A 15,198-nucleotide genomic window follows, 5' to 3' on the forward strand; every position below is an offset into this window, starting at 1 on the left:
AACACATCTGCGCTCCGGTGTCATCTAACTTAATGATATGTGTTTAAGTTTATTTACAAGATCTCCATATTGTATAGCTAGAGTTTGTGTGTTGGTATTTTGAATGCATATCTGTGATGTTCCCTAATGACATGGGGATGATGTTGGTAAAAATGCCTCTGAATTCATATTCCATACACAGCACAGACATGTCATTTAGATGCTTTTAAAATTATTTGATGTGAGAAGTGACCAAAAACTCTTTCTCTCTCTTTGACCTGTTTACTTTTCATTTTTAAACCTGTAATTGTGATTTCTGTCTGGTCGTAAATGTATATTAATGCACAAGCTGAATAAAAAAGTCTCTCACGTGCAGCCCCTCGGTTGTTGACATTCTATTTCCAGCTCTATGCAGACAAATATACACAGCCAGTGGAAACCATGATGGCGGGGATGCATATATACTAAAGCAATGGATGATGGTCAAATTCCCTCTGGTCATCACGGTGACCACAGGTGGTTTCCATGTAAAATACCACTGTCTGATCGGTGAATATGTACCCCAGAGTGTCCTCCACATTTCACTTTATAGCTATTGCTGTCTGCAGTGTCTGTAGGAAATGGCACAGACATGCCACCCTGAAAAAGTGCACTGCTTGCTCTTTTGAATTTTAAAACCAGTTATTTACACAATGTATTTTCTTTTTTCTAATTAGGGAACATGTCTGGTCCAAGGTCCATGAATTGAATCTTTGTAGAGACGTTGCCTTGATGACACAGTCTAATCTGGAAAAATGATCTGGTAGGAAACAGACACTTATCTGGCTAGAAATGAATGTGATTCTCTTGGGTGCGAAAACACATATACTCATATTTTTCTCATAAACAGAAGATAGAGCAGTCTATCAGAGTCTCTATGATGATAAATATTTAGTGCAGGTGGTATGCATCAGCTCACCACACATGTTATAGGCAAACTGTGGCTCTACCAGGTCTCTCTTACACACCTTGCAGACCTGCCCCTTGTTCGCTCTGACCTTTGTTTTTGAGGCCTGCATCTGAAAAGGTGGAGAGTGAAAGGGTAATAGGGTTCATAAAAAAATGAAAAATAAAAAAACAAGAATACACACAATGTTCACTGCTGTAAAAAAGTCATGAAATGTTATAAAAATGTGGAATATGTCATTAAACTTACCCAAATGACCTTGTGCCTCAAGAGCTCCGCCTGGACCAGAGCCTGTTGCAGCCTCCTCATCCGCCTCTGGTGAAAGGTTTCCCTGAGGGATCCAACCAGGAACTGGGAGACCAGTTGAACAGACCAGGACTCAGGCAGGAGATGGATGGCCTCCTCTGCAGCAAAGACCTGAGGGTTGTTATTGATCAGGTCCACGGCTGTGCTGGTGAGATCCTCAGAGCTCAGGTAAATTTTGAGCAGGGTGAGCAGTAGGGTATTCCTGAACTTTGTGTCCTGGCCTTGGGCGGCTTTGTAGCAATAGGCCTCTGCAGCCTGGGGGTCTCGCCCCTGGTGAACAAGCACTTGCAGGGACTGGGAGTGTTCACCGGTCTTGCCGAGAAGAATGGCTTTCTCAATGAACAGGGTTGTTGGCTTGACTCGTTCTATGGTGAGAAGAAAACAATACCTAGACTGTAATTTATTCATAGTTATGTCATGGGTTCATTTTTCACAAGACATCCACACACCATATACAGTCGAGATGTCATAGAATTTTGAGTCCCATAGCAGCTGCTGCAACTTCCTTCTGGTTGCCTGCAGATCTGTCTTTGTTTCCTTTTCCTCTTGCAGTGTCTGAGTAACATATGCAAGGGCCAGACGGCTGTGATGTCTCTCCTCCTGGGGGAAGATTACAGCAATCATTTCTTGATGCATTTAATAAAGGAGTCAGGGTATAAGATTAAGTGGTTGCTGTACACACCTCACTGTTCACATCATGAATTAAGAACTCAAGATACAGAAGCAGTGCCAAGGGATGCTTCTCCAAGAGATCAAGGACATCTTGCGTCACAAAATGATCACCTGGTGGACGCTTAGTGAAAATCTGGACACCCATCTTATTCAAATAAAGGACAACTGTTATTGGTAATTTGATGATGAACTCAATAACCAAAACATGGCTCATAAGTGAGGCAATTTAGTTAATATACTGGGAGGTTTTTGCAGGTTGTTTATATCTGTAACACATCATTGCATTGTGCAACTCTGCCCTCTGCAGTTAAGTTGTGAACATGAAATAAACAGACACCTCTTGGTTTCTGTGCAGGGTCCAGTCCGCAAATGTCCACACAACAGATCTGTCTTTCAGCTGACTGAGAGTCCACACTATGTGTCCATAGATATCAGAGCAGGAGGGGTCTTGATGGAAACCTTCTGCAATCTTTACCCATGTCTGGAGGGATAAAACAGGCTAAAATACACAACATATCTACATGTAGTTGGATATATGTGTGAAGTCTTGGGGAAAATATACCTTTATTGCATCGATTTGCTTGCCATGACTTTGATAGAGGGAGCCTAATGCAAAAAATCTGTGAATGAAACAACAAATAGTCAATCAAAAAGTGCAATTATAGCAAATATTATTATATCAAAAGCTGAATTGGAGCCGTTTCACACCAAGCATATTACCAGATTTGTAAGTGTGGTTGCCTATAGATTGCCTTTTACTTCTGCAACACATTATTTATGTTTTACCTGTTGTGTTGCTCCAGAACAGGAACACAGTAGTCCAGACTGCAAGCATTGGGAAATGCCACAAGCTGCTGCAGATTTTCACTGTCTGTCTGTTCTGTGTACAGCCTCAGGAGGGCGCAGTCAACCTCTTCACTGCACTTCAGGCCTTGTTCCATGTCCCGGACTGCTCTGAGAAAATCTCCCAGGAAGGCCAGGTAATGATAAAATGTGCTTCTGTCCTCTTGCCAGAGCACCTGGAGATCTCTGCTCTTGTTCATTTGATCAAGTTGGGATTGAAAGTCCCCACTGACACATGACTGCATGTTAGGGTAGAGACGGATGATTTCTCTGGGGTCCAGTTCACCTTTACTGTTCAAATTGGTAATGAGTATTGATCTGTGTTAAACTTCAGTGTACACAAGTCAGCAGAAAAGACACACTATTCACAAAATCCACATACTATTACTGCGCTGTTGGCTTGGATTTATTTAGCATGTTTTGAATTTGGAATGACATGTAGGTTTGGTTTCATTCTCACATGAATAGATCCCTGGCCTCGGAAAAACCCTCCTGGTAAAAATGAACAAATCCAGCCAGGCAAGTTATGGCCTTCTGCAGCTCCTGCCAGTAAAAAATATTCTCTTACACCAGGCACACATGGCATTAACATATTTAATGCATGAATATGTGAACTGAAATTGTTGAGGCATAAGACTGTGCGAGTACTCTCAAATCTGTTACAGTTCAGGATATTCAAAAAGCAAATAACCAAACAAATTATTACTCATTAGTGAATTAATTCTAACACCATGACCTTTAACCTGTAACCTGCGATATGGTGCAGCTTACACAAAATCTCAGACACCATCTGCTGCCCTTAGATGCATTCAACCAACTGGAATACACCTACAATAGCTGCTCACAGGAATGTAGTTAAATATTATTGCGGATAAATATTTAATTAAACAGCTGGCAGCCAGCTGGGTTTGTAATGCATGCATAATATATACAAAGCATTGGTATGTATTAATCTATAACATGTCTAATTAAAGCAGCTCTGAATACTGCCACGTATACAAAAAAATGCTACGACAACATCGTCTTACAGCTACATCCTATAAGCTGTAAAATTGTACTTTTATGCAACTTTTTGACTCTTTATACACATCTAGGCTAATTATCTTAAACAGGACGAGTTAATCCGTGTTACTTTTTTCTTCATTAGCTATTACCAAGCTCAAATACTAAATTGGAGCATCAAAATTGATTTTCAATCACAGAAAATTGGTCAAATTGTAAAGGTAGGTAAATTGTGGTTAAGAAAGGAGAAATACATGTGTCTGTCATTTAATTATCGTTTAGTTATCGTCAGACATTTTGATTTGAACAATTTAAGAAGAAAAACACAGCCTATTTGTTTGGAGACTTAGATTTAAGAGCAGGGACACATTTGCTTCTAGCTGTGTGTCCATAAATTGCATTTCACCTGATATGACTCAAGTGGATGACGACTTTGAACTCCGTCCAACAGCAATAAGGCCTCCTCAAACCTCTCGTGCCCTACAAGTGTCTGGATCTGCTCGTCCAACGGCACCAGGCACAGACTGAAAATGCCTCTTTCTGTGAATACTAACACACCATCTGAGGGGAGATTTGCATTTTCGGTTTTCAGAAACACTCTAGGAACAGTAAGTGCAAGAATGACTGAATCAGTGCAAACAGAGACAGACAAGGCTACATCCTCTAAACCAAAACTACCATTTGGCAGGCTATTGGTCTACAATCTGCCAGGATTAAGCATTGAATTAATGTTGCACAGTTTACCTGATGTGGAGAGCAGACCTTTCGCTCCGCTGAGACTCACAGTCTGTTTGTGTTGCTGATCTAATATGCTGTAGACAGACAACACTTGGGGCTGTAGGGTTAGGATGTAAGGGAAACATACTCCAGCTGCCAGCACCTCCTGAGGCCACTGCAGGGGAGGGCGCTGGCATATCCCGATCTTCATCACAAACATGCCTGAGGGATAAGGATAGAGAAATGATATCTTGGCTAAACAAATGTCCTCTGGCTAGATGGCTATATGGAGGAGAGATATGAGATGATTAACTATATAGCTGATTTGGAAAAGAAGCATATAATGACACATTTACATGCCTGTACTTAACAGTCTGTAGAACAACTTGCGCCATAAACATTTTGGCAGCTCTTACCCAAAGATTCAGGCCCATTGAGAAGGAATTCCCCTTGTCCCACCGAGGTAACAATGATATGCTGCCTGCTGTGATTGTGAGGAAAGAGCTCCTCATTGCTCCCAGTTTTTATATCACACAGGAGATACTTGTCAGTAGTAGCTACACATAGAGTTGTGCCATCTATAGCCAAGGCTAAAGGGTCCTGGAAGAGAGGGACTTCCTTCACAACCTCCCACCTGTCCACTCCCACCACGTGGATCCGGATCAATTTCCTGCGGCTTGAGGAAGTCACCATCTCCACACTTGCAGACTGAGCTGTGAGTTGTGATTGGCATATCTCAAACAAAGAAACATACTGGATCTTTTTCAGACCTGAAACAGGCTCTAAGGAGAACATGTTAAGGGCAGTAACACTCCGGTCCCACAGGACCAGCAGATGGTTGAAAAGTGGGACTGCCCTCAGGTGGGCCACTGGGTTGCTTGAGCCTAGTTTTCTTGTCCTACCTTCTCTGGTTTTGCTCTGGCCAGGACCCAGGTGTCCATTTGTGCTACTGGAAAGAATGAGGTGCTGGACTGTTGCATCTTTGGTCCCTATATACACATTTCGGTCATAGCACTCAAGGCAGTGGATGCTGGATTTGTCCTTTTCTTTAGGAGCTGCTTGCTTTACATAGACATCTGTTTGTGTGAAGGCTTTAAAAGCCATTGCAGAAATGCCAGCCTTTGATTGTGCAGTTCAAGTCAAGTGTTGCTTAAGTAATAGTTCACTAATAAGAAGAGAGGAAGTCAATCAGTAGAAATACTTTTCACCGTAAAAAAACCAACAACCTTACAAAAAGATATTGCGTAAATGAGCAATAGAGCCTCTTCTGTGAAATCTATAAAACAAGACGTCCCTACCTTGGTGCTGTGCCTCTTTGATTCCTTCACAAGCCTGTGAAGTGTAAAGTAGTTTCACCTCCCCATGTGACTGTATCCTGACAGGAAATCTATGTCAGCATTTTACACCGCTCATCCTGCCATGTGAGGACACTTACACAACTCATTCAGCAGCCTCGAAAGAAAACTCTTTTACAAGTATCAAAACAATAGGTATGGTGAAGAAGACGGATATTTTGAGGCGCCCACAGTTACGGTCACTTGTGTTCTTGGCTCATGTGGGGACCAAAATGCAGCTTTGGTCAGTGGATAATGGACAAGTAGACAAGCAAGTGATCTGTTGATCAAACCATGTATGGTCGTCCTTAGTTTGTTTACAATCTCAGTGAGAAGGGTGTGATGAGGTCAAGAGGCAACATAAACACACCAGAGGTTTGTTTTACAGCATGATTGCGAGAGGGTACAGTACAGTCATAAAAATGAACTGCTTTTCAAACCTACCATCACAGCTATATTTGTCACACTGAACTTTGTGTCTGCTCTCCTCATCAGGGAATTTTATATGAAATTACTTATGCAGACTCCTCTTCTGGATGGAGCAGAATAATAAGGATGAGCAACAGCAGGCCTAGAATGAGGTAATATGCACTTCCATTTTAGTAACATCTTTATTGGAGCAACCTTAAGCGTGTTAAGTATTTCACATGTGAACATCATACATCGTGCACCATCTTTTGTTTCCTCAGTATGAACACATTTTTCATTTAGGCAATCATAACCAACATAGCTTATAATAGCATTCAGGAGAAATATATTTAAAGTGAAACCTGTATTTGAGGGAAATGTGTTTAGGGCTGATTAGTTTTACTAATTAGTAATGCATTGCTCTCATGGTTATTCTTATATAGCATGTCAGAAAATAGACAAAAAGAAAAGTATACACTCCTGAATGTTTAGGATTTTGATGACTGAAATGATAATTCAATCATCAAAATAGTTTTAGATGAATTTCCTGTCGACTGACTGATTGATTGATTTACTATAACTCTAATATGTTTACAACTTAACTTTAACATTGTCAAAAGTGACAAGTGTTTGTGGTGAAAAAATTACATTATGAATAAAGCCATAAAGAAAAGAAACAAATAAAACATCTTTATAGAAACATCACAGGTTTTGTGTGTGTGTGTGTGTGTGTGTGTGTGTGTGTGTGCGTGTGTGATCATAATGGTCATTTATAACCCCAAAATAAGCATTTGACATTCAAAGTTTGTTTATGCATCAGCCATGCTGGGAAAAAATATTCATGAATCCTCAATATCTGTATCAAAATATGATGTCTTGATGTCATGAGGATGAAGCTGTGACTGCTTGGTGGAAAGGTCACTTCTCCCTCCCACAGTCGGTGCACAAGATGTTGTCGCGCTGGGTGAGGAAGCCACGTCCCACCAGTGACATAGCGCAATGCATGCAGGTGAAACACTCGCTGTGCCACTGACGCTCCTCAAAGGAGATGTACTTGGCCCCTGCCAGACCTGAACACATCAAACAAAGATCCATGTGTTTACATAAAATGCAGGCAAATGTGAGATCTTCACCTTGTTTGTCTGACAGTTCCTACACAAGTGCAAAGAATGGCCTTAAAAATTAGCTGCATGAGCTGCATAGACGGTGCCAGAATGAATGAAAGCATGAGTGCAGCCAGTGACTCACTGGTGATGGGCTTTGTACAACCCACGCACTTCTTTGCATACAGGTTGCTGAAGCATCCGAGGCAGTAGGGGTAGTTCTCCTTGGAGGTGAAGCGCTGACCCGACAGCTGCTTTCTGCAGCCGATGCATAGGAAACACTCACGGTGCCAGGGCTTCTCTTGGTAGGTCACTCCACCTGTTGTGATGGCCTAGAGGTAACAGATACCCAGGCAAGGGTGAAAGAACACACAAAGATAAACAAACATTAATCTTTCTAAGCATCCCTTTTTAACACAGCCACAGTGTAAGTAATATTAACTATACCAGAGTCAGGGGGATTTACTGCAGCACTCAATAAATACAACAGTCAGCTGTTACCCTACCTTCTTACAAGCACAGCACTGGTAGGCAAACTGCTTCTCAAAGCAGGGCACACAGAAGTAGCCGGCATCTTTGGGGATGAAGGACTTGGTTCCTATTGGCTGCTGGCAGCGGTGGCACAGGAAGCAGGTCTCATGCCAGCTGTTCCCCTTGTATTCCATTTTGCGGGAACCTGGCACGAGGGACGAGAGCAGCTTAGTCAGCATATGGTACCTTTATGACTGAAAGACTGCAGCCCAAGGGAGAGGACAATATTGATAATACTGGAAAGAATTTAGGGAAAGGGAGATATTGCATTATTGCATTAGTCTAATGTTTTATGTTGTAAAATTTTGTTATGTATGAATGTTAGTCTTCTTCTCTGCATCAATAACAATTAATGACATAACTATTATATTATTATGAAAATTATTGTTTGTGATGAAAGAATCTCACCAGAAGATCAATTTATTAATTGTTCTGAAGCTTTTTGTCATATAATTGATATCTCAGTTAAGTTAACATTGAGACAACTGGGCAACTCTACCTGCTGAGGAAGATCATGGGATATGATCAGCCTCAGAAGGAATAGACTATGTGGTGAGGGTGTTTTGTCAATCCCGGCTTGTAAAATGTTTTTTCCCCTGCAAAACTCAATCACTCAAATCAATTTGGGCCTAACCATATACCAAATGTATTAAATTACCAGCATTATGAATCTCTTACCAACCTAAATGTACTTATCTGTAATAATTATATATAATCATTTTGGGACACATTTCATTGTTTCTACCATTTAGATATTTTTAACAAGAGAGATGTAACATGTTAGTGAATGTTAGTGAGTTATAGAAGTGCTGGATGTCATTTTGTTTCCACTGGATGGAGCCAGGCTAGCTGTGTCTGCCTGTTTCTGGTCCTTATGCTAAGCTTAAATGTCTTCTGTTTTATTATACAGATATGAGAGTGGTATTAATCTTTTAATGTAACCCTTAGAAAGAAATACCTTTATTAGGACAAACAAATACAATTTAAAAAATAGTTTGTTTAGTAGCTATTGTGGGCTGATGTTTGTATCACTTGATCCTCATCAGCAGATGAAGTTTGGACATTTATCTTGGGTTTGTTAATGGTTAAACATCCATTTCTTTCTTTCAACTTTAAAGACTTCAGATCCATGTTGACTAGAAAGTTAATTTGTAACCCTGGTAACCGTGAAACAGAATGAATGACAGAAAGCTCCAGAACAGCTAAATGGACCTTGTGGTGAGATTGTTTTGTCAATTAATGTTTCCAAAGTAAATATGACAATGTATCAGCAAATAGATATTAGGCGATATTGTCAAGCCCTGTTCATCATCATTACCATCATCCTCACAGCATATACCTGGCATGACGGTTTTCTTGCAGGTAGTACACTTGGAGGAGTAATCAAGGGCGTAGCACTCCGTGCAGAGCAACAGATCATCCTTGGCTGCGAAGGCCTTTTCCACAAGAGAGCGGTTGCACTTGGCACAGTTGAAGCACTGCTCATGCCAGTGGCGATCCTTATAGGACAGATCCTGTCAACATTTAAGATAGCATTTACTGCACTGATATGCACAACTAGGATTGATCGAAGTATGCAAGTTAAAGTAGAAATAAAGAGTTCATGTCCATAACAAACATAAACATACACAAACACAATTTTCATTCAAACATCACTGACTTCAAAACATAATTCACAGGCCATCATTGTTATCTCCTTACCTTGCAGTTACAGCCAATTGGTGAAGAGCAGCCGTCACAGCAGTTAGCAAACAGGTTCTCATAGCACTTAGTGCAGTACTGCGTGTCCTCTTTCATTATGTACTTCTTTCCCAGCAGGGAGTCTTTGCAGTAATGGCAGTCGAAATGCTCACTGCTGGACATTGCTGTTTGCTTTTCTTAGCTGCAGGTCAAAGAGAGCAGGAGGAAGAAAATTGGACTATAAAGAAGAATAGGAAAGATGAAAAATGCCCTCTAATGGCCCAGGCAATCTCTTCCCCCTCACAACAGCCAAGTTAAGAGGCCACAGAATTGTTTCCCCTTCTTTCAAAAGAATCTGGAAAAAGCAGTGTTGTGTAAAGAAGCAAAAAGTCTCTGTACCTCAGTTGATATGGGACGAAGATGAGGCTGAGCTGGGGGTTGCACAGAGCGAGCAGTCCAGGCACAGTGATGAAGCCGGGATGAAAAGGGGTGAGGCATGGATTAGGGGTATCCACTGGGGGGGCTCTTCTATAAATACTGGCCTTCTTATTAACAGTAATCTCTGTGGAGAATGGACATGCTCCACTGCATCATCCTGTACCTTTTAAGGGAGCTGATGGTGTGCAGATCACTAAGCCTTTGAACTGACTTAATCAGTGTTGCTTTATCCCAGAAAAGCAGAAAAGAAATGTGAAATGCACTTTAGAGAAAGACGACAGACATGATAAACTACTGTGCACTTCATATCAATGCCATGTCATCAAGCCAAAATGATTGATGACCATCAATTTCACATGAATATACATCAAAAAGTGAAAGCCTTTGAGCCTAAAGATGCAAAACCTTTTCTTTATCATGCACAACTATCACTTTGGACATTGCTTCTACAGAAGAGATAGTTTGCCATTTGAATGCTGTGACATGTCTGGACACACTTGTGGCCTTTGTCAGTGCCTGCTACACACCCAAGCAGTTGCAGATGGCATATGAGAGGTAGGTGCCAGCAGCTTTGTGGTTGCCAGGTACTGAACTATATTGCCAGGACCTCTCAGTGGCTATTGAGAGCGCCTTGGCAGCACTTCAGAAGGGGGAGGCTGCAGGCCTGTTGATGTTCAATCCATCCACAGCTAAATAAAGGAGGAGGAGCAGAAACAACAGTTTGATGGGGACCATCTTGTTGATAGTGATACTGTTATAAGATCATTAGAAACCCAAGTATGTTTCAGTGGGACAAAAGCTCACAAGATATGGTGTCTCTTGTTTGTATGTGTTGTATTCTTGCCTCAGTCAACTACACCAAGTGAATGCACAGTGGTAGCACGTCAGAAAAACAGCAAAAATCATTTTCCACATGTCTTCAGTGATTGACAGTTGACTAATTACATTTGAAATTGGAACATGTGCTCATATCATTTTTCCAAAAGGATCAGGGGGCGGACATCTTCATAAAAATAGCCTGGGAAGACCACCAGCCCAGCCCACAGGCCTAATCTTTCGTATACACACACACACAAGAAGGTCATTAACGGGGATGAGGCTGAAAGGAATGTCGAGATGAACTCACTTCCCCTCTGTCTTCTCTCAACATTCGCTTGACTTCTTTTTTTGTAAAGAAATGCATCTAGAATTAAACTCTGGTGATAGATAAATGAGATGTAATCCATTCGGCCCATAGTGTTGGAACGCAGGTCTGTGGTGTGTTATCTACAGTACACATCTCTGAGGAATAATGTAAGGCTATATTATATTGACCTTACAAGATGTATGTCATGTAAAGCTTTCAGCACAAACTAACCATATCATGTAAAGAATTCAGGTGTACGAACTGTTTCTGATTTGAAGTCACGCCAGCCTTCAGGTTCTGCTTATTTCTAAGTAGGTGGATCCACTGGATTACACTAAATTATCTGCCGCTCTGGATTAAATTATTACTGTATTGTGTCCTCTCCCCCTGCTGGTGTCCAGATCAGCGGCTGCAAATTACAAAGCCATGCAGACCTTAAATAAACCCAGAACCAACTGTAGGACAAATATAGTCATTGCCTCTCAAAAGCTTCTAATCTTTGTTACATTGGTGGCTGCTGCACAGTATGCCTGTCATCATGTGACATCAAACCAGGGTGGAGGTGACCTATATTCCACAGCAAACAAAAACTCTCATCTCTTGAGTGTGTTGGCATAATACAAAAGTCACGATAAACAAATTGCATGTCAACAGACGGCATGATTCACTGGTTGTTAAAGCACAGATTATTTTCCTGTATGTTGTTTTTATATTGCCAGCTTTAATCTGAATTAGTGCATGCAATTTTAACATAAGGGATTTGATTTGTGTCATATCTGACTGGTCTTTGTCTCTTGGATTATTAACTTTTGCACCAGACTGTGCCAACTCTGTGGAGCAAAAAGCTTGCTGATCTTGCATACTTCTTTGCCTGCTTAATCCTCTGAATTCAACTAGTGAGCAGCTGCCAACAGATTTCGTATGCGGCCTGTCTAGCCCCAATAAATAGGCCTTTATTTGACCTGGCCTTGGGTGTCCTCTTATCTTAATGTATTCAGTCTTTACAGTCAGGTGTCAGTGGCTGTTTTTCCCCCTTAATCAAATGATCTCTGAGAAGAAGAGAAGCGTTTACTTTGTTGGCTCCTTTGAGGTGGTGACTTGTTGTAGACTGAGACAGATCAACACGACACAGTTGCATCTCTCTAAAGTACAAAAGGCTCGCCGCACCAGAGTTGACAGCTGGTTGGCATGGTGATGACAGCATAAGTGGCATCCATTACGTTGAGATGAGGGGTAGTTCTAGTCGTTAGTGAGAGGACTCACACAAATCTGGCCCTTTGAGCAGGCCTCTGCACTCTTCTGCAATGCAGAAAGCTTGCTTTCAACACAGTGTTTTGGACTGAACAGGATAGCCACACAGGGGGTTTGCTTGGGGGGGTCAGATACAATCTACTAAGTCTACAATCTCACAAAACCTTACACCCCTTCAGGGAGGCCCTGTGAGCATCTGGGTAATGCCTCCACTAACACTGCCCCCCTCCCCTCCCCAGTTCTCACCAAAATGAGTCATGGTATGAGTGGGTGACAAGACCTGTCTCAGAGCCAGACATATGATCTCCAGTGCTAAAGAGGAGAGAAAGTTGTCTCCTCCGAGGAATGTACAGCCCATTAAAATGCTCTTCTCTCCTATCCCTCGTGTGCTCCTAACCCACAGATTTTGTGGCATTTGGATTAACTGTATAGACAAAGCTGCTGATTACCTTTTGGTGACAGTGGCAAGTCAGAGTACAGGTTTGCTATTGAGAACATCATCTAAATAAGGACTTTACAGCTAGAATTTTGATCAATTATTCACAGCCTGCAAAACGGAGATAGCATTTGAAAGTGTTCAGTATACTTCAGACAGCTTCAGAACCAACACTTCAGCTTTAAGCCTCAGCTTTGACAAGAACACTTTGCCACTGTTTTGTCAGTGCCTTGCGCTGAAATACTTTCCATTACACAAACAGTACAACACAAATAAACACGCTTAAGTTTACTGTAAATGATCCAGATTGTCAGATGGATCCAAAAAAGTCCAACAGTCATCAGTATCATGGGATTCTAATCTGAAATTGTAATGGATGCAAATTGTTGACTTTAAATACAGAGAGTAAAATATTTGTTGACACTAATATTTCAGCTCTGATGTTGCTTGGAGAACTTGTTTGATCTTAAACTTGCGATTACTGTTTTGGTTAACTCTCACTGCTCTCGTAGCACCACTTGCAGCATCAGCTCACTACAAGCCCAGCACCAAATGGCAGACAAAGTTAGTGATTATCAAAGCAGCATTGAGAGGCTAAAGGGCCAGATATTTGGTGGAGACCCAAAAAGAGCTTAAAGAAGAGTGAATTCTGGACTTATTCACAAAGACACAATTCTGAATTAATGCAAATGCTGCTTATAGGGCTTACACATTCACCATATGAATTGAGTTTCACAGTTTTTTTCTGCTGCCCCAAAGTGGCCAAATTATCTGTACAGTTGTCAATTGACAAACCAAAACAATTTGCTTTGGAAAGCGTCACCATGAGAGACGCCTTTCACATTCCACATATAGTTTGATCCATTGTTATTGCTATTGTAGCTGCTTTGAGATACAATAGTTGCAAACTATAGTCATATTTTGTAGTGTTTTTTAACCAAGTAGATGAAATCCTTCGCTGAAGACAATGCCCTTCTTAGTTGCACTTTCTGGAGTTCTGTAAACTGGAGGCACAATCCCCTCCATGCCACCTGAACTTTCACATTAATCCCCAACTGGCATTGATAGATTATTCACACCACTGATCCTGGCAACACACACTTTTCACACACTTTGACCTGCGGCGTTAATCGCAGGCAGTTGACAAAGCTGTGTCATGTCTGTGTGGTGGAGAAGACGACTGAAAATACCAGAGTGCTAGTGAGGATATGGGGTAACTAACAACAGCTGGAGGATCATGGCGTAACCACCACAACACAGTCTTCTTGCTCTCATCAATCACTTATCAAGGCTTTTAGATTGCTATTTATACATCCTCCTGCATTGCATGGCACTGTATGACAGCGTGGGCAACAACTGTGGAAATTACATTGGATATAGATGCAAGAAACAATATATTATGTGGCATGATGTAAAATGTGTCCCAAACAACTAACTTTGTCCAATCTGAAACCTCAAAGTTTCACATAGGCTTTATACATGAAGTAAAACAATGGAAATAATTAAATGTATAGGAATAGTTTGACATATTGGGAGATGCACTTGAGTTAGATGAAAAGATTTCTACTACTGTCATGTCTGTACGGTACAGCCAGCAGGCAGTTGACTTTGCTTAGCATAGAGACTGGAAACAGATGTGAACAGCTGGGCAAGCTTTGACAGAAGGTAAAAGTGAAAATTCACCACTTTACAGGTGGTTATGTGTCATGGACAAATAACTCCTTCATTCACTCATTCACTACTCCCTATATAACACAAACTCAGGTCTTGAGCTGGACTAAATAACAACTTGATACAGACCAGGAACTAAATTTCGCTGCAACCTGACCGATCCCGACCTGGACTGCTGGTGCTTTTAAGTGCTACATCTCACGACACATACATGACCTCATCTGTCTTCATTCACTAGCCTGCCAGATGCGACTGTTAGCAAGGTTACTGTGGAATGTAGAAGCTTGCTGAAAAAGTAAAGTTGCTTGTTAAAAATTATCTTATAGAAAAAAGAAAGGTTACCATTGAAAACAGGCGTTTAAGAATGAGTGGTGTTCATTTTGCCCAAAAGAAGCACAAGACCTGTACATGTTTGTTCATGTACAGTTGTTTGTTCAAAGCAGTTATTTTCAGTGTACTGAATCATTAGAATCAGTTAATTAAAAAGATTTGTTCACTGAATCGTTCAGTGCTTGACCAAAGCTCTGACTACGTAGTCCCGCTCACTGAACTGAAACGCGGCTGAATGTTCAGGTCAGCTTGCTAACAAGTCAACTGAGAATGGTCCTTCATGAAGGATAAGCCAGTGAGCTGAGAATTTAGTTGGATAAGGCACCTTTTGAAAACTGAAAACTGCTATAATAAGTCCTACCCTGTTATGTACAGCACATATATTTTCAAAAATGATTAAGTAAATTATTTGGTACTACTTCTTA

General features: G+C 41.2%; 2 protein-coding genes across 2 annotated transcripts; both read right to left on the bottom strand.

The window, feature by feature from the left end:
• Positions 1-699: 699 nt before the first annotated feature.
• On the bottom strand, positions 700-5,569 carry si:ch211-266g18.9 (transforming growth factor-beta receptor-associated protein 1). The gene is made up of 11 exons (XM_053335906.1): positions 4,882-5,569; positions 4,493-4,687; positions 4,155-4,309; positions 3,207-3,289; positions 2,690-3,037; positions 2,466-2,523; positions 2,241-2,384; positions 1,914-2,048; positions 1,681-1,831; positions 1,175-1,596; positions 700-1,037 (listed from the first exon to the last, which is right to left on the bottom strand). The coding sequence occupies exons 1-11, from the start codon at positions 5,567-5,569 to the stop codon at positions 894-896; spliced, it is 2,523 nt and encodes an 840-aa protein (XP_053191881.1). The 3' UTR covers positions 700-893.
• A 1,556-nt stretch (positions 5,570-7,125) lies between these two features.
• On the bottom strand, positions 7,126-9,704 carry fhl5 (four and a half LIM domains 5). The gene is made up of 5 exons (XM_053335919.1): positions 9,543-9,704; positions 9,181-9,355; positions 7,817-7,986; positions 7,456-7,642; positions 7,126-7,277 (listed from the first exon to the last, which is right to left on the bottom strand). The coding sequence occupies exons 1-5, from the start codon at positions 9,702-9,704 to the stop codon at positions 7,126-7,128; spliced, it is 846 nt and encodes a 281-aa protein (XP_053191894.1).
• Between the last annotated feature and the right edge of the window lie 5,494 nt (positions 9,705-15,198).

Source organism: Scomber japonicus, chromosome 16 (assembly GCF_027409825.1).
Source record: "Scomber japonicus isolate fScoJap1 chromosome 16, fScoJap1.pri, whole genome shotgun sequence".
NCBI lineage: Eukaryota > Metazoa > Chordata > Actinopteri > Scombriformes > Scombridae > Scomber > Scomber japonicus.